This window comes from Macaca thibetana, chromosome 2 (assembly GCF_024542745.1).
Source record: "Macaca thibetana thibetana isolate TM-01 chromosome 2, ASM2454274v1, whole genome shotgun sequence".
Lineage (NCBI taxonomy): Eukaryota > Metazoa > Chordata > Mammalia > Primates > Cercopithecidae > Macaca > Macaca thibetana.
The window spans coordinates 168,679,530-168,704,103 of NC_065579.1; the positions used below are offsets into that span (position 1 = coordinate 168,679,530).

At 34.1% G+C, this 24,574-nt stretch overlaps 1 protein-coding gene across 7 annotated transcripts in view; it reads left to right on the top strand.

The window, feature by feature from the left end:
* CBLB (Cbl proto-oncogene B) overlaps nucleotides 1–24,574 on the top strand; it is a 213,681-nt gene that overhangs the window by 154,336 nt on the left and 34,771 nt on the right. For all 7 annotated transcript variants that reach the window (XM_050778914.1, XM_050778913.1, XM_050778918.1 and 4 more), the window contains 3 exons: nucleotides 10,866–11,051; nucleotides 12,559–12,924; nucleotides 21,414–21,508. In XM_050778914.1, coding sequence (XP_050634871.1) covers nucleotides 10,866–11,051; nucleotides 12,559–12,924; nucleotides 21,414–21,508 — 647 coding nt within the window. The remainder of the gene's footprint in view (nucleotides 1–10,865; nucleotides 11,052–12,558; nucleotides 12,925–21,413; nucleotides 21,509–24,574) is intronic.

Here is a 24,574-nt window from a genome sequence, read left to right on the forward strand (position 1 = left end):
ACCAAATACATAACATTTACATTTGAAATAAATAAAAATTCACATATAAAATTAAAATGTTGACAGACTGAACTAGTGAATGAGCCCAGATTAGTTCTTATGGTTTTAAACATTGTATTTTCTTAAAATAATATTTAAAATCTTAATGAATGGCCATATTAGAATAAAAATGGGTAACCTTAAGTCAAGGGAGTTATTCTTTTTTATGCATTCTCCTTTGTTGCCTTCTTCAATTAAAATACATCTTGCTAGTTAAAAACTTAACATGTCATCTAAATATTGCTTTTCCTAATAAGTGTGAAGAAAGCCTCTATAAGCAGGGGTCCCCAAACCCCAGGCCGTGGACCAGTACCAGTCTGTGGCTTGTTAGGAACCAGGCTGTGCAGCAGGAGGTGAGCAACAGGCTAGTGAGCAAAGCTTCATCTGTATTCACAGCCACTCCCCATAGCTCACACTACTGCCTGAGCTCTGCCTCCTCTCACATCAGCAGTGGCATTAGATTCTCATAGTAGTATGAACCCTTTTTTGAACTGCACATGGGAGGGATCTAGGTTGTGCGCTCCTTAGGAGAATCTGATGCCTGATGATCTGCCACTGTCTCCCATCATCCTAGGTGGGACTGTCTAGTTGAAGGAAAATAAGCTCAGGGCTCCCACTGATTCTAAATTATGGTGAGGTGTATAATTATTTCATTATATATTGCAACGTAATAATAATAGAAATAATGTGCACAATAAATGTAACACTTTTGAATCATCCCCAAACCATCCCCTTCCCCTCCCTTCCACCATTCGTGGAAAAATTGTCTTCTGTGAAACCAGTCCCTGGTGCCAAAAAGGTTGGAGACTGCTGCTGCATAGTATTCCTGATCCTAAGGAAAGAGGGGTGGGTACATATCACAGTGTTGTTGCAGCTATTTTTAGGAGGGTGTTGCCTTTTTATGTTGTCTATTTAAATCTGACTCACAGGATTAGTGTCCGTATTGGAGCTGTAAGGACAAAAATTACAACAGAAGTGAAATACAAAAATGAAAATAGACATTGGAAATGTAGAACATGGTTCTCAACTATAGGCAATTTTACCTCTTGAGGGTATTCAGTAATATATGGGGACATTTTTGGTTTTCGCAATGACTAAAGGGTGGCAAATACTGCTGGCATTGAGAACAGGCCAGAGATACTAACCATCCTGCAACGTGGGTGATCCTACCCAAGAAGAATGACTGTGACTATAGTACTGATAGTCTAGTCCTCACCACTCCCTTCTCATAACATTTAGGTAGAGTCATGAGTGACAGTAAGCAATCCAAAGTCACAGGTTTGTTGTTTCTCATTTATTTGCATTCTGTTTACTGATTTTCTAAAAGCTCTTCATATGAAATAGTGGTATTTTCTTTATTAGCATGTGATTAACAGAAGAAACAACTGCCTCATCCAAGTGGTGTATGATGTCATAGGATACCTTGAAGACATTTTTACGTATTTCTCAAAAATAACTTGAATACATAGTATATTAGAAGAAGCAACACTTGAACTCTTTTACTCAGTTTTGAGTCCACTGCCTCTGGTAGATTGTCAGCTCCTTGAGGACACAGACTATGCTTTATTCTTCTTCTCATTCTCAGAGCTTTGCATGATGCTTGATACACAGTAGGCCCTTGAGAAGGTTTTGTTTTGTTTTGTTTTGTTTAAATGATCAGTGGTGACACTGTTCTTACTTGTTATATTCTTAAGTAGAGCTACCCTCTTGGAGTCAAACTGCCTGGGCTCATCTTCTAGTTTTCCTACTTAGTATCTATGTACCTTGCTTTATTTAACACCCCTTCCACTCCCCTTCCCTCAAGTACTTGGGCCATAAAACTCTGCCTCTTTAAGATTAAATGAGTTCATATATATAAAAAGACATTAGAACAGTGCTGGCACATGGAAAATGCTAAGTATTAGTTGTTACTAATATTATTTTTAAAATAGATTAATAGAGATGGGATCTCACTCTAATGCCCAGTGTGGTCTTGAACTCCTGGCCTCTAGTGATCTTTCCACCACAACCTCCCAAAGTGCCAGGATTACAGGTGTGAGCCATCACACCTGGCCACATTTTTTATACTAGTGTTATTTAAGACTCCTGAAATATTGCTCTGCTTCTAAGAGTTCAGTTATCTGTATTTTTGAGTTGTCTATGGAAGTTTTTCTTTTAGATACGATATCATTCCATTAGGAAGAATTAGATGCCAAAATTATGTTGGTTACCAAGCAATTATTTGTATTTCTTTAACATATTAACATCTATATAGTTATAATTTCATTGCATGACCACATTAAAATAATTTACTGTTAAACCATATTTCAAATTTGAAACTCAGAAAATGCAAACTTGTCAACATGTCAGCTGAAACACTATTTTAAGGATTAAATAATTTAGATAAGGTTACATTGTTCTTATTTTCTGTGTAATTAAGTTGAAATGATTAAGTATTATCTAAAGTAGGGTGAAGAACTACAGTAACCAAATAGCAATTGCTTGTTCGAACCAGCTTTAGCTGGCATTTGGAGAGCAATAAGGGTTTCACATGAAACCATTATTTTCAGTGACTGAAATTTATTCCTTTAATTCTCAGAATGTTCTTGTTTCTCAGCCATTTTTATGGAAATATTTCTGAATTATATGTCACCCTTCCCTGCCTTCTCAAAATTGGTTATGCAGCTGAGTGAACCAAAGGGCATAAGAAGCCACTACAGTCAACACGACACATTTCTAGAAGCTTACATTTTGCTACAAGATTTAAGGGTAGGTTGCATAAAGAGAAGAGAACCATAAATTTAAACTAAAATCACACATATATTTGGATCAGGATGTAAAATTTGTATAAATATTTAAAGTAAAATATAAAACTTTAAAGAAATTTCAAGGTTATGGAGGCTGATCATAGGCCAAGAGATCAAGTCCCTCTTATAAGAAGGTATTTCAAGGAGAAGCAGTATCATCTCTTGTGTTAACAGTGGTCAGTATTTCGGTAGAACAGTGCCCTTGAGGTTATCCCAAGTGTGAGACTGCACTACTTTAAAGGAGACCTGTCGGCAGCTTTGTTGACCACTTCCCTGCCCGACCTCAAAGAGAAATCGGCTCTTATTCCAATTGGCATTTCTTAGTATATAGGTTTCTGTTTTCCTCCACTTCTTTACTGCTTCTAATTTGAAAATTTCCAGAACATACTAGTAGAACATAGACAGTAATTCGGCCTTTGAGTTAGCTTCATTTTACACACAAATCAAACGTCCATATTCTTAGGAAGGTAGCAGGGTGCCTACATTCTGTTTCTGTAGGAAGAAGTAGGAAAAAAAAATGTTCCTCCTACTTCAGAGGACTTTCCTGTTTCATTCTGGGTTTCTCCGCAAATTCTTATAGGTTGAGACTTCTAGAAGTATGACTGTGGGTAAGCAGGAAATGATTGTGTTGCTCTAGCACAATATTCTTCATATAGGCTTTTGTTTATTATCTGTGGAGGTACTCCAAAATAGATAACAAAAGTCATTTACTTAAGCTATAATTACATATGAATATGTGAGTGTGTGTGTAAGCATTTTTGTAGCATATACCCTCTCTGAATAATATTCTGTGTAGGCTACTGTTTTAAATACTCTTGATTTTTGTTTTGTTCACAAAATAAAGCAAAAAAAAGAAGAGAACAGTAGCAAGTAAAATATACTTAGAATATTTTATCATGTGATAAATATTTTATCAATGCCCTTCATTAATTTTCACTCATTTATAGAAAAACACTGACTCTCTGAGTCCTTCTCATCATCCTTATTATAATACATGTATATACCTTGTTCAGATATGGAAATGCATTAAGTAAAAATCTTGTTAAAAGTATTATAAAATTGATTATCTCTGGGACTGTCGGAACTCTCATCCTATTAGTAATTGGAGAGGTTTTATCTTGTCCTGTTTTTATAATAAGCCTGACTGTGCTTGAAGTTTCTTACCAAATGTTTTGCCGTTTCCATAATAATGGATCTTATTAACGTTTTTATAAAATGGCTCTTTAAAGATGTGGATAAAATGAACAGTGACTAAAATAGAATGAGTCCCCGATTATTATTGGTAATTACTGAACATAATGAGATGGGCTTTTGACTACTTTACTTCTTGAGTTTTTTTCTGTCAGGATTTTCTGTTAAAGATTGAAAATGTGGATTTCTCTGTTCCTCGTGGATCCTAAAAAAGGATTCTGTGCATTTTGTCAGAAAAATAAATAATAGTATTTATTAATTTCCAAAGGCAAAGGGTGAGTATGTAGACATAAAAGAATCCAATGTGGTCTTTAAATTTCTAGAACACCAGTATTCTAGTTTGTAAAAGATATTCTCAATGTTACCAGGACTAGAGAACTTAAGAGAAATTGTTAATTAGACAAATACACTGGTGTGATGATAATACAGGAAGGAATCAAGGCTGGCTCAGCCTTTGAATTTAGTAAGAAGCTGAAACAGATAATTTATCATAAAGTTTTAGAAACAAGTTAATACTAGAAAAATGTGGGAATCACCTAAAATCAAGATAAAGGAATGAAATGATACTACTCAGTGTCTTGTAACTTGAAAGGATGTTTCTGTCTTTCCCAACTTTTGCAGTTACCGCTACATAAAGATTTTTGATGTTGTGAATAAATTCTGTACCATTAATTCTGTGTTCACATTCTACTTTCTCTGCTTTATGACTTAATTTTTCCATACTTATATTTATTTGGCTTAAGAGTAGAGAGATGAACATGAAGGAGTAACAAAGAAAGGAACTCATTTAAGCACTGCCCAAAAGGACATGATACTTTAGTCATTCATTAACACATGAAAACTAGAAGAGCACAGGTGAAATCTCTACCATGAAAAAGTCAGAAAAATTAAACTGCAGAAAAAATAGTGACAGCAATTATAAAAGAAAGAGGTTCATTATCCTAATATATAAAGAGCACATTCATATCAACAAACAGGAAATTAGTGGATATGGGGACAAAAAAAAAAAAAAAAGAAGAAGCAGCTAGTGACCCAAAGAAGAAATATACGTGTCCAACAAACATTGCTTTTCTTTCAAATTATTTGTCAAGGAAGAAAGGGCAAATTTAAACATTGGTATGACCCATTAAACTGACAATCAAGCATCAGAGCAAACAAAAATATTCTTTGTGTTTGAGTTTTGTGTAATGGTAATTATCACACATGGCTGGTGAGAGAATAAATTGGTTTTACCATCTGGACAGCAAAAGTGTCTTAAGAATGTTCATAAATTTGACACAGTTACATGTCTAGAATCTTGTGCTCAAAAAAATTCTATGATTCTTTCCTTAAAAACTAGCACATATATGGTTAAAGATTTCTTTATGGTACTACTTTATAATAAAGAAAACTTGAAAACAGCATAAGTGTTCATTGCACAGGAATGGTTTTGTAAATGCTGGTACATCCATATATGCATACTTTAAAATTATATTCATGAAGAATGTTTAACGTCAGTTAATTTTTTTCTGTATAATGCTAACAAACATTGAGTAGATTTAACATTGTGTATGTGATTAGGAACCATCACCAATGGCTATATGTAGGTGTTCTTTAAAATATCTTTATATTTCCTTATAATTCCAAAATTTCCTGCAGTGAAATTATGTTCTTTATAATGAAGAGAGAAAAAGTGAAATAAACAGAAAATTGAAAAGACACAAGGACAGGACTGCCAAAACCAGTAAAACATGTTTTTTATGGCAAACAGTTTGACAACATGCATACCCCTAAATTTATAAGCCTAATCTGATTCTTAAACTACTTTTCTCGTTATCATTTGTTGTTTTTTTGTTTAAGACCCTTTCTAGGTTAAGAAGAAAGAACCTAATCATGTTAAATTAAATTCTAAGTTTGTTTTTTTAAAGGTCAGTGCTAATAATAGCAAATAGTCCAAGAGGCATTTCTATTTGACTTTTGAATGCATATTTACTTAATTTAATTATTTGGTTAGATATTTGATTTTGTTACTATTGCATTGTTTAGAGTTGATAGTGGGAGGAATTGTCTGGGACAAAATAAGAAATAACACGGATGGGCATTCTGTTTAAAAATAACTTTAATGGAATTACCTTTTGGCAGTGTAGATGGGCAAGCTTTGACTAGAAATTTAGAGATAATAGTTTACATTCTGTCCCTTTTACATCAAAATAATCCATTTTCCTAATCATTTCATTTAAATAAAAATTAAATATTTTACATCAGCATTTATTTTATGTGTTTATAAATGTTTTACATCAGCATTTATTTTATAATGCATTATTTAATTTTATTAACCCAAAATGTTCCTGTCAAATGGATTAATTTTATTCTTTAATCTACAGATAACAATACCAATAGGTGGTGACATTTTCAAGACTGCATATGAAATCAGGTTATACATTTGGTTATATGTTTATTTATATGATTACTCAAATGAAAAAAAAAAAATGTTCTTTATAACCAGTTGGCATTAGAGCTTAGTTAGATAGCCATACTTGAAATTTACATTTTCTAATCAAGATTATCCATATGAACAAAATATTAACTGTTATTCAGAATTTAAATGAATCCTTTCCTACTTTTCTACCCAAGATGTTTTATACTTATGTGTTTGGTCTGCATTTTTATACACAATGGAAGTAGTAGTGATTAAGAGGAATACTGGACAAATCAGTAAGTGATAATTAGCACAGTTCACAGTCTTAGGATTTAAACCTGAGCCAGGGGATTGGTTCTGTGTTTGTTTGTTGTTATTGTTTTACTCCAACAGCTCTCTTTATTACCTATCATATGTAGAGAAAGATAAATAGCCTGGGTAAATTGAACTGGGGATTAGAACTGTGGAAGAAGGCCCAGAAAAGGGTGGAGGAAATGGCTGATAAGGAGTCAATTTAGGGGATGATATGAACTGGTAGACTAAAGATGAAGTCCCACATTCAGGTCCCAGCTATAGAGGCATTTGAATTATTTGGTGATTACCTGTACAGGGGAAAAGCCTGTTACTCTAGAATTTAGTCTTTTAAAATGCAAAAATAAAAATTAAAAATGCAGATATTACATAAAGACAGCATTGTCTTTTAAAGGAGAAATAATTTCAGTCTACATTGAATTGATCTACTTTATTTTTTTATTTTCAGAAGGATAAAAAAGAGCAGACTTTTTATTCTTTAAAGCAAGCTGATAAATTTTGATGTCCTGAATTTTTAATATCTCATCCAAAAAATTAATTATGGACTGGATTGTGCAACGTTGTGCTAGATTTCCTTTTTTCCTTAGACTTTCAAATAGGAAGGCAAGAAAAATACAATTTGTCATGACTCAAATAAATTAAAAATGACCTTCTATATGAACAATATCTACTAAAAATGTTTACAAATCTTCGTAGTGTTTGAATTTTACCAACTTTGCAAAGCTTCAGCATGCTAATTGCGTAATTGTTTTTAAAAATAGTAAAAGGTTCAGCAAAGAATAATGCATTACTATCAAAAGGGCATTGTTAAATTATGTACTCTTAGGTGAGAATTTTACTGTAATTTAGGAGAACTCAGGAAAATGAGGTTTGGTGAGTTTAGTACATATAATCAATAAAGGTTGATTGATTATAAGATTGATTATTGATAAGATATTTTGGTCCTTTACATACTCTCCATAAAATCTTTCTAACTAAGCCAACTTACAGATACTGTATTGCTTCAAAATGAATTAATTCTTCAAAAGGACAGTACATAATCACCTTCAGAACACAGTATGAATTGCACTAAGCAAGGTGTGCTTCCAGTTACATTCACAAAGCTTCAGATAGTCTGCTCATCTGGAAGTATCTAAAATTTCAAGGTTATTACTTTGCCACACACATTGGTTTGGATGTCTGTTCTGAGGATTTTCATTATACTCTTTCAGTATCTAACAGGCTCTTCAACACATTTCAAATCAAGTTTACCCCATTATTTAAACATGCTAGAAGTTTAGTAACTGCTTAAATATTAGTAATTAATCTACTCTAGGGTGAAAGTTCTAATACTGATGATGTTCTAATACTGATGATGGGCTGTTAGCTCTATCACAATTCTGTGTCCTGTTACAGTAAATGAGAGAAGTGGGAAAATATTTGCAGAAGAAAAGTGCTTGGAGGAACACAGGTCTCATTCAGCAGTCTTTGCAGTGTGTGCATCTAGCCCTGAAAAGTGTCTTTGCAAGTAACTAAAGAACTATGCATTCTTTCTATATATATAAAAATATATTATTTGGGCTAGAAACAGTGTTGATAGCTTTGCTTCTTGATTCTTCTTTGTAAAGGATAGTAGCCATATCAACAAAGCATTTTTCTCAGGTAACAGCTTTTCTAGTTCTCAGAGAATATAATTTATCCTAATAGGAATGTTGGAGAATTAGTTGTCCTGTGACAATTGCTGATCTACAGTGTCAAGATTCTGTGATGCAGATAGCTTTATATGAGGATTTTTTTCTGATCTATGATGACTTTGGGATTAGTTTTGCTCCAGAAGTATCAAATTTATGGAACATGTGAGGCCTGTGACTTTCTGGGTAGAACTGTTCTTTAGTTAAGAATCACTGACTATACTAAAGTCAGTTTGTGACTATAGAGATTCTTTATTTTCTCCTTCAGTGACAATTGAATTTTTTCGACTTACCATAACCAAGCTAAAAGGTATGAAAAAGAATCACTAATTTTTTAAAAAGAAATGTTTCTTAAAATTGTAATGTAAAATTATGTTGAATTTTGTTGAATGATTATGTTATTTGGCACCAACAGAGACAAAGACTTTGCAGTTTAGTAATGTCATGACAATATTCAGGCATATCGGAGGTATGGTCTTCTGTTTAGCTACCCAGATTTATTTATTTTATTGTTTTTTTAGAGACAGGGTCTTGCTCTGTTGCCCAGGCTGGAGTGCAGCGGTACGATATAGCTTACTGTAAAGTCAAACTCCTGGGCTCAAGGAATCCTCCTGCCTCAACCTCTTGAGTAGTGGGACTGGAGGAGTGTACCACCAGACCCTTCTAATTAAAAAAAATAAAAGATTCGTAAAGAGGAGGTCTTACTGTGTTGCCCAGGCTATTGCCTTGGCCTCCCAAAGTCCTGGTATTACAGGCATCAGCCACCAGGGCTGGCCTCAGATTTATTTTTAAAAAGTCTTTACAAAGGATGCATAAATTTCCAACTATATAAATGTGGGCTGTGCAGTGACTTCCTTGCAAATCGTATACTATGGGAAGGAGGAGAAAAAAGAAAGAAACTTAACAGTGAAGAAGTCTGATAAACAAAACCACAGTCAGGTAATTAAGGTCAACAACAGCAGTGATGAATCATGTTGATAGCATGGATCCTTGATATGATGTGGTCAGAATGACACTTTACTTCCGTGGTCCTACTCCTCAAAACTTTTAACCCCAGGCTAATTATTTTTAAAAATTAGACAAATCCCAGTAAAGGAACATTCTGTATAATCTCTAACCAGTACTCTACAAAACTGAGTCATCCAAAACAATGGATGTCTGAGAAACTGTCAGAGCCAAAAGGAGAGCAGGGAGACGTAATAATAAAAACTAAGATAGTGTCCTGCATGCGATCCTGGAGAAGAAAAAGGACATTGGGTATAAACTAAGAAAATCTGAATAAAGTATGGATTTTAGTTAATTAACAAAAGCCTTATACAGTGTAACAGTGTGAATGTGAACACAAATCTATTATCTCAGTTAAAGACAGACTAAATGATAAAGCTGCTGAGTTCATATTAAATTGTCAAGTGATGACATCAGCAATTCGTACAAAGGTAAGTAACGTTAGTAGGAAAATGGCTTACAAATAAGTTTAAAACTCTATAAATACTAACATTCAGAAACAGAACAATATCAAAGCGTGATAGAGAGTGTTGTAAAAAGTAAGCCTAAATCTTGAAAGAGCTAGTAACTTAGACTTGAAAAGGAAACTGCCCAGTATTTTAGAACAGAATATTGTTTATCCTGTTAAGGCTACTTGATTAACTATATGGCTTTTAGAACAAATAGAAATCAGGTTATGCTGCATTAAAACACATAGAGACACACACACACACACAAACACACAACCTTATGCAATAGGAAGCGTTACATACAAATTGAAATACTTACTGGCTTTTTGATGCTACTTTATCTACCAGACAATATGGAAAACTTGTAGTAACAGAAACTTAATCAGTTTTTGCCAGAAGTACAGACAGACTTTCCTAGATATAGTTCATTGTGTTTCAAGAAAAATGTTTAACTTGAGAATCTTTTCTATGTGTAGTATTAAGGAAAAAAAAATGGGCTTAAACCTGTTTATTTTAAACATACAATTTTTTTTTAAAACCCCACCTGATTTCATTGGTTTGCAGGAAAATAGATTATGTACAAGATGCATGTTTGGAACAAAGCAATAGCTAACTATTAGAATGTACAAAGGACGAGCAAAAAAATTTATAATATAGAGATCCAAGAGCAATGTGCATTATTGTATTATGTGTTTCTGGCTTCCTCAGAAAATATAGATGGGTTTCTTGAAGAATATCTGCATTTGATTGTCTTTATATTATACTTTTGCTGTTCTTTTTTCTTAGCCCCTTTCTGCAATATGTAAGAAAAACTTATCAATCTGTTCTTTTTGTAATACTACCCTTGAGGGACAATGTGAACTATTTGCTTCTGTTAATCAGGGTAAACTAAGGGAATTCATTTTAACAAATGTATGGTGCCAGAAACCTTCTTCCAACCAAATGTGTTCTTTAAGAACAGAGAACACTCTGCACAGCTAATAAACAGCGGCATCTTTCTCTTTTTCTATTCTAGTGCACTGACAGGCAGAACTCACCAGTCACATCACCAGGATCCTCTCCCCTTGCCCAGAGAAGAAAGCCACAGCCTGACCCACTCCAGATCCCACATCTAAGCCTGCCACCAGTGCCTCCTCGCCTGGATCTAATTCAGAAAGGCATAGTTAGATCTCCCTGTGGCAGCCCAACGGGTTCACCAAAGGTAGATCAATTTTATTAGAAACACAGATAAAATTTTGTAAGACAATTATTGATTGCTCAGATTCTTCTAAATTCCATTACTCATATTTTTTGTGCTTTTAATTGTGAACAAGTTTGATGAGTTTCTCATTTAGTTTATGGTGAGCACATGTTCATGTTTCTTGTTTTATTACTGTAAAAGTTACATGTAATTTTTGCAGAGACAGCATATGTCTGTAGCCCCATGATTTACCAAAATAAGTAGCAGAGTAAGTATGGTTATTTTGTAAAATAGATTTAAAAAGTCATTATATGCATTGAAATAATTTGCATGCTGTTATCAAATGATATTTTGCACTCATTTTTATAGTGCCATGACAAGAAAAATGTGATGGGAGTATATTTGCATAAGGGCTTAAGGTGTGACAAATTATCACCCTTGTTTCAAGGTGACTCAGAAGAGAGAATTATATGTAGTTTTTAAACCTCGGGAAATTAATTACAATGAATTGCAATATTTGCAAAGTAATTATATTACTGTTTAATATTAAAGACATAATTCTTACTCTACAGTTAAGCCTACAGTTTATTTTATTGTGTGGATTTTTTCTTCAAATTTGATAAGTATACAATTTTAAAAATTAATTTTATTTGGTAACATGCTCTGTTCTCTAAAATTTGTTGGAAGCACAATATATTTAGTAGTGTTTGATTTTCCTGTATTACCAGTTAACTTGGTTTTAAGATCACACATTATTAGAATATCATTTAGAATTATATAAACACAACAGATTCCTTTTTTCTCTGCTACTTTCTAACATTAAAATTACAAATCAATCATCAGATTAACCATGTAAATAAAAGTCAAAAGCTATGAAAAGCATACACATTCAATTCATTGATCTATACCTTTATATTTCTATGTAAGAATCAGCCTGATCTTTTAAAATACTGTAAGAATTCATAAAATTGAAGTAATTTGATATGTAGTGCTGCTCTGTTATTTGTGATCTTTTACTATTCTGGTAATAACTGATAAAGAAGCAGAGCACATTTGCCCCCAAATGCTGTATCACACTGATGAAAACAAAAATAAAGAAAAAGCTTTTAATCTTCTAAAAATATTACAAATACTACAAATCAAGTTGCTCTTTAAAAAAACTAGAACAGTGACAACTTTTCTTGTCTCACCTAAATCATAGAAATGTGCAAATAAATTATTGACATTTTATGTCAAAGCCATCATATGATTTTGATCTACTTGTTTCTGTATCATTTCTATAACTTAACATTTGGATTTATGTACTCATTTCTGGTTTTTTTAAATCCTAATGAAATGTATTTATGAGTTTTTTATTCTCATTTAAATTTCATTAACTGGTAATAAAAGAAACTTATTAAAAGATGGCACAGGAATCTAGTAAAACTCCTTGTTTGCTTAGAAAATTAAAGTAATAATACATGTTTGAAAGTTATTTCAATGCATGGTACAACTTTTAGTTTGTTTTCTCTCTCTCCTGTTTCTTTAGTCTTCTCCTTGCATGGTGAGAAAACAAGATAAACCACTCCCAGCACCACCTCCTCCCTTAAGAGATCCTCCTCCACCGCCACCTGAAAGACCTCCCCCAATCCCACCAGACAATAGACTGAGTAGACACATCCATCATGTGGAAAGCGTGCCTTCCAGAGACCCACCAATGCCTCTTGAAGCATGGTGCCCTCGGGATGTGTTTGGGACTAATCAGCTTGTGGGATGTCGACTCCTAGGAGAGGGCTCTCCAAAACCTGGAATCACAGCGAGTTCAAATGTGAATGGAAGGCACAGTAGAGTGGGCTCTGACCCAGTGCTTATGCGGAAACACAGACGCCATGATTTGCCTTTAGAAGGAGCTAAGGTAAGAAATACGCAAAGCAGAAGCTAGAGAATCTGCTTATAAATGCTTCTGATGGTCAGTAGCATAAAAGGTTGGGAAGTTTTTTTTTTTTTTTTTTTTTGCCTAGCATGGCACCTCCCTGCAAGTCTTTAATTATCCCCAAGTTATAAATAATCAGAAGCTCATTAAAATTTGAACTTAAGAGAAGTCAGGAGGTTCTAAGTAATGATTTAATTTTAATGTGAAGACACTAGACAATTTGCCAGAGATTTATTTCACCTTCCCTTATTTCATTTGCCAAAAATTTCTTCTGTTAACAACTTAGTGGTGGTATAATCAGCACTGCATTTTTTTTTTTTTTTTTTTTTTTTGAGACGAAGCCTCGCTCTTGTCCCCCAGACTCGAGTGCAATGGTGTGGTCTCGGCTCACTGCAACCTCTGTCTCCCTGGTTCAAGTGATTCTCCTGCCTCAGCCTCCCGAGTAGCTGGGATTGCAGGCATCTGCCACCACACCTGGCTAATTTTTGTATTTTTAGTAGAGATGGGGTTTCACCATGTTGGCCAGACTGGTCTTGAACTCCTGAGCTCAGGTGATCCTCCCGCCTCAGCCTCCCAAAAGTGCTGGGATGACAGTTGTGAGCCACTGCGCCTGGTCAGCACTGTATTTTTAACAAACTGTTTTAGTTCCATCCAATTTTTACAAGTCGTGTTACTGTACATGTGATAAATCCGTTGCTGGAGTTAGTTATTGTTGCCTGGGACAGTACACATTAGGCAGCCAGGTAAAATGAACTTCCTATATACTCAAAAACACTAAACCAAGTTCACTCTTAAAAATCAAGTTCTTTTCCCCTAAAACTGAGAGATTCTCCCCCTTGTTGACTTCTCACTTGAAGGATGTTACCACTATCATTTATATGTCCAGGAAGGAGTTTATGTGTGCAGGAAACTGAAGAGACAGCAGCAGAAATCATTTACTTTAGAATTCTTGGTAGTTCCTTGGCAGAGGTATACTGTAATAATTTCTGGTATTTGGTTCCAGGATGCTTTTGACTCTGAGATTAGATCCTTGCCATCTTCCCTTTACTGATGGAGGCGTTGGCTCTTCTGAAGACTGTAATATTAAAGTGATCTCATCTCTGTAGACCTTAAATTGATATTTTACAGAAGTAGTCTAGTCCTTCAAAATAATGGTTAAAGTTGGTAAGTTCATCTTATTTTCAGGATACAAGGAAGAAGCGTGACTTGCACTCAGCTCCTCTGTGTGTGGAGGTACAGTGATAATGAACACTTTGTATGACAATATTTAACCTCAGTGATGTGGGGTAGCCAGGAAAGGAAGAATCACAACTCAGTAGCACTGCATTCAAAACAAAGGCAAGGAGTGGTGGCAGTTTGCTGTGACTCTTTGCTGGTGACTCAACTTGGTACCTTCAGTCTCATCTATTATAAATATGAGGATCTCTAAAAGTTTCCTCAGGGTCATCTAAATATAATGTAAATGTAAGAGAACATACTAATAAAATCAATTTTATAATGATCTCTGTCAGTGGGGAGCTCATCCTCAAAAGAGTTTTTCCACAACCTAGAATGCTGATTGGAAGGACCTGCCATTCATTTTCAAAAATTTTCAGTGTTGTTTTTTTTTTCCCCTTTAGCCTTAACTTTTTATTCATATGTGATCACACTTATCTTGGGAAGAGTGTTAGAAGAAGTTGTAATTACCTAGTTATATCTCAGAAGCGTGTTATAATTTATTTTCTAAATGGACTTCAAAAGTACTTGAAATATAATAGTTGTCATAGCCATTTCATTGAAGATATCTTGTTTCAGGGTTCTTTTGGATAACGTGTTCTAGTTTTAATGCTGTTATAAATTTACCCTCCTAAGCTCTAGAAAGCTGGCTGATAATTTTTTTAAGAAATGTTACAGTTGCAAAAATTGAGGTGACAGTTTCTTAGGTTATTGGTATGAGATACTGTATTTTATTAACTTTAGGTATGAAATATTAATTGTGAGTTCAGTTATAAGAACATTTCTTTAAATATTTCTCTGTGAACTTTCATGTTGTGGTCATTGATGCAGATTAGTATAACAGAGAAGACTGACTGAAAATTTTATCTCTTATTGAAAACTAAACTTTACTGCTTAGTTCTCTCTAAATAATTTTCATTAAGATTCCCTAAGGTCTAATCTCATATATTGTGTGTCTTTATATTGCAATGCTAATATCCTCAAGTTAATCTCATGTTACTCTTAGATTTGGTGTTTCAACCAAAATTAGACTTCTAAGATTTCTAATTTCAACCTAATTGTTTAACTTCTGGAGTGAACTGTAAAGAAGACCTTGATTCATTGAATGCCACAAAACTATAAAACAGACCTTGTCTCCTCTTTTATTACCATTATAAAGGAAAAATGGTTTCACTTCATTACATCATAGGGCTTACCAGAACTTACATAAAGTAGAAAAGGCCTAATTCCTCTCTCATTTCATTGTTGGGAGACTTAAGAGGTTGGCTTCAACTAGCAACTGACATAATCACTTAGGATCCTGTAATTCTCAGTTTCTGTGATCCTGGGTTGGAGTTTGTTACCAGGCTCTGAAATCAGGCCTGGATTTCACTTTCTGCTCTAGAATGTACTGGCTTTGTGTATATAGCAACTTACTTCATCTTTGTCTCCAACCTCACTTATTTTCCTTATAAATAAGGTGGAACTTTATTTTATTCCTTTATATAAAATGGAATAATAATAATACCTGGTATCTAGGATAATAGTTAGCTTCCAACTATCTGAATTTCTATACCGCTTGGTTCAGGAATAAAAACAAAAATAACAGCTGGACATAGAGTGTCAAAATAAGTTGTAACACTTGGCATTTTTATTCAAAATAGTTGTCTGTTTTATAAACCAAAACATCTTTGTTTCACTCCTTTTTTCTTTTATTTAGCATAGTTCCTAATGAATGTTTGGTAGGCACTCAATAACCAAGTTATAACTTGGTTAAGCTTATAATATAATACTTCCTTGGTGCTAGTAATCTAACGCTAAAGCCAGTGGTAGAGAAAAAGGAGTATATGTGCTTGGGTTTGAGTGTAGGCAGCTGTAGGCCAGGAGAGAAAAGGTGGAGGAAGAATATGGCCATGATATGCAAGGAGTTACAAATGGACAGGTTTTTGTGTATCTTGCATAGTTTTCATGTTTAAAGTAGATTTTTTTCCTCTGCAGAAGAGTAGTCATTTTAAATATGTAGATCATATACAATAAGAAAAAGAGAGCGAGTGAAGAGAAAGGGGAGATATTTTTATTTTATAAAAGGACTAAGATTTTTAATGAAAATAGTAGATATTAACAACATATTTTCACCCTTCATACCTAATAGTGCCATTTTGTTTTGTCTTACTTTATCATTGGGATAAAGATTGTGGAGATTTAGATATTTGGAGGCTGTTTTATTGTTCACATAATTCATCAGGCCCCCTAATGTAAGCAAATACGCTTTTTTTTTTTTTTTTTTTTTTTTTTTGGTCAAATCATAAAAACTGCCGCTTAGGTTTAGTAGTTTTCATTAGAGGCAAAGCTTCAAATTTAATAGCATCTTCCCATTTTAGAGATAAGAAAATGTAGATAAGTACTAAAAATTGAAGTGAAAACTAATTATTACATCTGGAACACACAGGAATTTATAAAAGTCAATACCCTGTCGATGGGCGAGGACTCGCTTCCCTTCATTACTCGTCCTGTCAGTATGTCAGTTCTCATCATCCAATAGAACCATTTGCCTTTTCTGTTTGCGTTGTAACTAGAACAATGAATGGTAGGGGAAATGGGAATAAATTAAGCTCTAATTACTCCATTTGGTAATTGTAGAGAGCTCTGAGGAAAAAACTTCTTCTAGCTCATAGTTAAAATGAAGTGTAAGAATTTTTTGTGACATTCATTTACTCCCTTTACTCTTCCCCTCGTGCCTGGCATAATCAAAAGCTAGTCAAGGTAGTAATTTAAATGTGGATCTACAGGCTAAGAGTTATTAAGTTTATTTATCTGACTTTATTGGTAAGAGATTTCTGTCCTATAGCATTGTTTCCATTCTCTGAAAGTCTTAGATTTTAGTCACCTTATAAAGCTGTTCCTTAATAGACATCTTGTTGGCTAGATATTTACTGTCGTTGGTGGTTTGTTTTAATTATCTGAGGAAAATAGTTCTACCAAAGTATATTAAAATATGACTAGAAACTTGAAATGTATCTACTTATTTCTAGATATCAACATTGTACCCAACTGTCATTATTTGTTCCCTTGAGGCAGTAAGAATACTGCTGTTTCTTTTGTGATAAAACTATCTTTAACTGGTCATGTTACTTACAGTGACATTGTTCTAAAGATGACCTTTGTATGATAATTTTTTGAAGACGTTGCAAGATAAATACATCAAATGATTTCCCTTTTTGCAGTTGTGGCTTGTTGTACTTTTGGTGGAGAGGCAGATGTTTATATTAATGACCTAAAGTTACCTATAAATTTCGAGGACTGTCTTTCAGAAAATCAGTCCTCTGTGTGTGCTGGTTTCATGTCCAGTCTGATGCTGAAGGACAAAATACAGGGGTACTTTTGAGGTAGCATGTGTAGGGATTGACATGCATGGGGGTTGACATGTGTAGGATCGGGAAAAGGCTTGTGTTTAGTAAGATTTTTAAAAAATGTTTTTCTTAATTGTGCGAAGATTTTCACAAAATTGTTTTCTGTGTATCTCAAGGGTCCCAAATGTTTTAATCTTCAGTTTTTAAACAATATCTGAATCACAAGAAAACATTTTACACTTTAGGATTAGATGATACCTTGAGGCATTTAGAGAAATATTAATCTAAGATAACCTAGATTTCTAATAAATTATACAAGCCAGTTTATACTTCTTTCACAAGTCTACACTTCCACTATTGTTTTCTTATTTCTTCAACCTCATTACCTAATTCAGCTATATGAGTACCTAGCATGTTCAAGACACTCTGGGGAATACAAAGAGGAATAAAGCACAGAAAAGCTAGTCAGGATGAGACAGGCATGTGATTAAGAGGTAAGGCATATGAGAAGCATCCAGAAAATGTGTGGGATCCCCAAGAAGAAAAAAAATTCCAAGATGCAGGACTGAAAAAGTAATAAAGAAAGCTTCATGCAAGAGGGTCACTGGCTATAGATATTAAAAGACTGGCAGCTGTTGTTTTTGTAGTTATTACAGAAAGGAATAGCATGGAGGTGGGAGAATATGTTTAGTGATAATACAGTCAGTTTTGGATGGCCTATAGCATAAAAAGAGTGGGCAGGTGAGGTAAGACCATGGCAAGGTAAGTTGAAACCAATTATCAAGTGTCTTGAATTCTACATTAAGTAATCATAATTTGGTAGGCAGGAAAGAACATTTAAAGTTTTCTTTTCTGGCAGAGGAATTACTAGGATTAGAATTGTGAATTTAGAAGATTTAAATTGGTAGCATTTCCAATGCAATTGTGATAGATTTGGGACAGTGAGCTAAGAATGCAGAGGATGAAAAGATGTTTCTTAGTTGAGGATTCAGTGAGGTTTCAGTGTGAACTGCTTCAGTTGATTCTATCAGTCTGCACATTTGAAGAACTACAGTTTTTTTTTTTACCATTTGCAAACAGGTTTTTTAGATATCTTGAAAATATATAAAGTATTTATTTTTAGCCCCCAAAGTTGTGATTTATTGTACTCACTCAGGTAGTGGCAGCTAAAATGATTTTCTGGTGTAATGAAATGGTTGCAGGTGAGAACATAAAATTCAGAATGACATAATGTTAAATCTTGTCCTTTAGCCACTATCCATAAATATAAACAGCCACTTTAGATGAACAGAAACATGATCATCACTTTATAAAGTACCTGCACATTTAGGTCCTTTGCTGTCTCAATCTAATAATTAGGAAAGAACTATACAGAATTCCAAGTTTCGTATTAGGCATATTGTCAACTCTCAGTATATATTTATGAACAGTTTGCAGGAATAACAGCCATTAAACAAATTATATATATGTGTGTGTGTGTGTATGTATGTATGTATATATATTTATGTGTGTATATATATACACATATTTGCTGAGAGTATTTCAGTAATAATGAGTTTCTTTCAGCTAAACCTAAGGAAAGTCATTTCACTAGTTAATACCTCCGTTAATAAGTACATCTAAGCCAATCAGCAGTCAATATTCATTTCAGCCCTACTGTGTGTAAAGCACCATAAGGCATATGCTGTAAAATGGTAAAGGAGTAATAAGAGTTTTTGTCCTGAAAGAGGCCCAGCGTGGCCTAAATTCTCCTTGACGAAATGTAAGTACACAGAACACGAGCAAAATATTATCAGATGCCAAACATCAAATGAATGGTTCAGAAAAGACACTACAGCATTTCAGTGGCTCTAGAAATCCTTTAGTTACTATACATCAGTAACAAATGGTATTTCTGAAACAGTTAGAAAAAGTGCCATTTACATTTTAAAGCAAATTAATGGATTGTTTCAAAAAATTAGGAACAAGTCATTTAATTTTCTTAGATACTGCCCTCCAAGAGTAAGTTACCTCATTAATTGTACTTTGTGGTTTTACTAGTGATAGCCATCATTGCCTGTATGACTTCTCTTCATGAAACTGAATAGTAGTACACAAAAATATGCAAGCTCTGTTATTAGTATTTTATTCTCATTTACCTAATGTGCAAGATGAAAGCAATTTCAATACCGGTAAATGTTTGAGTGTATTGGTATTTTTGAAAGATATATTCACAGTGTTCTGATTATAAAATTATGGTTGGTTTATTGTTAAATTAGAACCAATACAACTGAAACTCCCATATCTCTCTTTTATTTTATTGTTGCTGAAATTTTATTAAGCATCTATCTATGTTGGATGATTTGTCCTCAAATAACAAACTATTGCATATAAAATTCACATTACATTTTCCCAAATGAGTTTTATATGTATTTGTGACATGAATTAAGGAAATTTGACTGCAGATATCTTACATTGTATCTATTCCTGCAGCATGCAAAGAATTCCAATGAAGAATGACTTCCAAAGCTCAGTATTACAATGAGCATTTGTGTATTTGTCAGTTAAAAGACCTTTTTTTATGTTAAAGGATTTTATTAAACTTCAAAATGATTAATGTCTATTAGGAAATTTCTTCTTTCTGGCACACTTCAGAACACTTTGCCTTATTCTGTTATTTGGCCACAGTCAAAAGCCCAGGATAAAATCATTTTATTTAAAGGTAATATTTTGTCATGGTGTGGCTACAGTATATTGAGTCTAATGAGGGGAAACATGAAAAAAGAGAAATTGGTACTAAAGCTTAGGATCAGCTTTGTAGCTCTGAAATACATACGCTGATAAATTTCAAATGTGTTCTTTAAACTTGTTTCTTTTCTTATTTTAAGTTGATAGGTAAGAGTATGACCTTTTCAATTTTATATTCTAAAGCTTCAACATCATTTTAGAAATGTGATGGAGAAAAGTAATTGTTAAGTCCTCAATTGAATTATCCATCGCTGTTCAAATTACTTCACTTGCATTTAGCCCCACCATCAGTCTACCTAATAAATATGAATTAATAAGAGTTTACAAAGGAACTCCATGATAAAAATCTAATGATTGCTTACAGGTCTTAAAATGTGTTCAGTCTTTTCTTGTGAATATGTTTCTGCAAAATGATCCTCTCATAACCCCCCCCTTTTAAGTTGCTGTAATTTCAAATTGTAGGAGAAACAAATAACAGTTTTTCAGACATTTCCTATAGTGTAACAGAAATCTAGACACCAGAATTCCCTAATTCAGAGTAATTGAACGCTGGCTTTGGATGGTCCCATATGAGCAAGTTAGAAATTGTGGTTTGTATGTTCACTAACTGAAAATGTTGTTTAAATTTGCCTGCACTTGGAAAGCCAGAACAGGTCTCTAGTTATCTTTAGCGCAGAAGCTTCAACCATGAAAGAACAAAGGCACTTCTGATTATATTAATGTACTGTTTTATCAGAAAGTTTAAGAATGTTCCGTTCACCATGGAGAAATATAATTTAGAGCAATTTAATTTGGAAGGAATTAAAAAAAGAATAACATCAGTGCTGCTTTTTTCTTTACCCCTTATAGAGAATGCTAACTTTTCAATAAAACCTGATCATAGTTGGTGAATTTTATTATTTACCTATTTAGCCAATAATATCTGTATGTGATTTATATAAATTATAGTATTACCTCTCAGTGTTTAAGAATCATAGTGTAACATTTTTATTTTTTGTATAACCTTGAACCACTTTAGGCGGTGGTGACTCATCAGTGTGGTGCTACTGACTCCTGAATAAATTGTATGACATTTCGCTTGTTTAAATATACTGAACTTACACATTGTCTTCAAAATGGTAGGTTACCTAAGAGCAGCTATTGCTGTAAGGTCCTTCAGAAGTTAAATTCTTGGAAACTAACCATTTGATTTACTTTCAGGTCTTTTCCAATGGTCATCTTGGAAGTGAAGAATATGACGTTCCTCCCCGGCTTTCTCCTCCTCCTCCAGTTACCACCCTCCTCCCTAGCATAAAGTGAGTTTTGTTGAATTTGGAGATCACTTGTCTGTGCATCAAGATATGGTAAAAAGTGGTTTTGAGAGGTTCTCAATACAGACACTACACGACGAATAGAAAGTCATTGATATTAAACAGCCAGCTGTATTTACAAACTAACTTACCATAAATTAAGATCCTTCCTGATACTTTGCTGGTAACCACAACATCTATGAGACTTACCTAACTCTTGAGGTTACACATAGAGCAACAGGGAGAGAAAGCTAAGTATTCCTTGCATCAAAGAGGATAGAGTAGCACAATGAGGTATCCCTTCAAATTTACCTCTCCTCCTCAGAGGTAACCCATTTTATCTTAGCTTTCCAGTTTGACATCATAAAAGAATCTTTGGTTCTACCAGTTTTTTTCATTTCTCACATCCATTCAGCTACCAAGTCCTTTTGATTACTCTTTTGGAGTTTTTCATATTCCTCTCCTCTTCTCCATTGCTCTAGCTTTGCCTCAGAGCTGGACAACTGAAAGAGCAACTGATCATCTCATATGATCAGAGATTTAGTATCAGTGGGTTTAGGGCTAGTAAAATGAGATAAGTGGGTATCTCATTTGAAAAATGGGGCTGCAGAGGCACACTAGATATCTCTCATTGGTATCTTCCCAAGTTAAACCAGGATAAACTGGATATCCCAATTCTAATTTTCCTGTTCTTTATATGAAGTCAGGATGTCTGCCTTTCCTCCAGTGTATTTTGTTCACTGCAACTGAGTTCATTTAATTTAAATTCTGCCTTCCCCCGGTCACTTTCCCACTCAAAAACCAGCATTGTTTCCCTTTTTCTATTAAATTAATTCTATACTCTTCTGCTAACAGTAAGATCCTACAGAATTTTACCCAACTAAAATATTGTTCAGTGATTCCTAATACTTGCCCTGTAATTTTATCTGGATTGTTTTTTCTGGCTTTCTGAGATTTTTATGCTGTTCCTCCTGTACTTTACCTTTTCCTAATCTTTATCCTAAAGGTCCGTATCTCAGACTGTATTTCTTTGTGAAATGATCTGTGACTTCTTCAATTGTAATGGTTAAGACAGATTCACATTCCTCTTCCTGCAGTTTATTTTCTACTCATTTAATTATATACTCTGCCATACTGTTTTCTGATTTTAATGTGGCTCTCCAATTGAAAAGATTACAAGACTTTGAGGCCAAAAACTGTGTTCTGTATCTCCCATGACATCTTCCTGTATTTGATGTATACTAAGTAAATGATTTGCATATAGTAAGTAAGTACACAGAGAATACGTGGATGCTTGGTCAGTTGATTTAAATTTTATCTGCTGAGGTCCTTATTTCCAATTGAAAGTCTTAGAGCTTCTTCATTCCTTCATCTGCAGTTCACTGAACTCCCACTATACACATCAATGCAAACGAAAAATAAGGTAGATCCCAGCCCCCAAGAAATTTACAGTCTGCTTTGGAAAATAACATTAACATATACGAAATCACTAGAGAATGGTATGCACTAACATTTATAATGCTAACTTAGTAGTTTCAAATGAGTTTGGAGGAGAGGCTGTTATAGCCTTTGTGAAGGAAGGATGTTTCATGGAGGGATGGCCATTTCCTGACTCATGAAGTACACGCACAATTGGGAAAGGCAGCATATGAGAAAAAACAAGGGTGTGAAATTTGACATTGTTCAGGGGATGGTGGAAAACTCAGCAAATTAGATCATTCTCCAGTGGGAACTTCTCTTGGAACTGCCAGATATTTAGCAGACATAGGAGTTGGAAGCAATTACACATACTCTGCGTAGTAGGCTCTAAATCAGTGACAACATGTGATGATATTCTAGCCCTAAATGAACTCTGGATATATGTGCATGTAATAAAACATCTAAGCTCAATTACCTCTCATAACTCAGAAAACATTAGAAAATGAAATCTTGCTAATTAGAGATTAAATTTTCACATTCTGTTTATTAAATTCATATTGGCAAGCAAGCTGGAAGTTGCAGTTTGCTTCATTTGTATTTAACATTAAATACCTGCTTCTCCTGTAAATGAAGCAAGAATAACAAATTCATAGTAAAATGTATTTTTTCTAATACTTCAATTTGTAAGTGCATCTAAAATTAGTCATACTTTCTCCCTATTTACTCTTGATTTTTCACTCAGAAACAGTGCAGTTGTTTCACTTAGAGTAATATTTTAACAGTGCACGCTTACCAGCAAATTAGTTTTCAATTTGGCATGCTGCATGTCAGCCGTAGTTAGCAATACAAATGTTAGCTTTTAATGGCACATTTATCTCTCCAGTTTATTTTTGTTTCTGACTCTGTAGGTAGCAGTTGTTCATTCTAGACAATATGCAAAGTATATAAATAAGAAAAAAGTGAGATACATAAGTATAAGCATACGCAGATGCTAAATATCAATGTCCAGAGTTTTAACATTTTGACTTTTTTGTTTAAACTTGTTTATACCTTGTTTAGATTATATTGTAGAGATAATTTTATGCCCTCCTTTCTTAACATTATCATAAGCATTTTTCTTAGTTGTTTAGTTATACACTGTGTTTATTATAAAACCAGCATGGAATGCTGATGTGAACAGTAGAATAAAATCAGACTGTGTACCACACCTGACTCCGCCATTAAGTATTTGTCTTTTTTGTTGTTGTTGTTGTTTTTTTGAGATAGAGTCTCACTCTGTCACCCAGGCTGGAGTGCGGTGGCGCGATCTCGGCTCACTGCAACCTCTGCCTCCTGGGTTCGAGCCATTCTTCCGCCTCAGCCTTCTAAGTAGCTGGGACTACAGTCACCCGCCACCATGCCCGGCTAATTTTTTTATTTTTAGTAGAGATGGGGTTTCACCATATTGGCCAGGCTGGTCTCGAACTCCTGACTTTGTGATCTGCCTGCCTCGGCCTCCCAGAGTGCTGGAATTACAGGCATGAACCACCACAGCCTTTGTCTTATTTTTAACGGGGTAACTTCTCTGGCCTTTCCCCATCTGATAGAAGAGGGGATCTGTTTAACTTAAATTATCTCCAAAATCCTTTTGAGATTCAACTTTTTAGGTTTTAT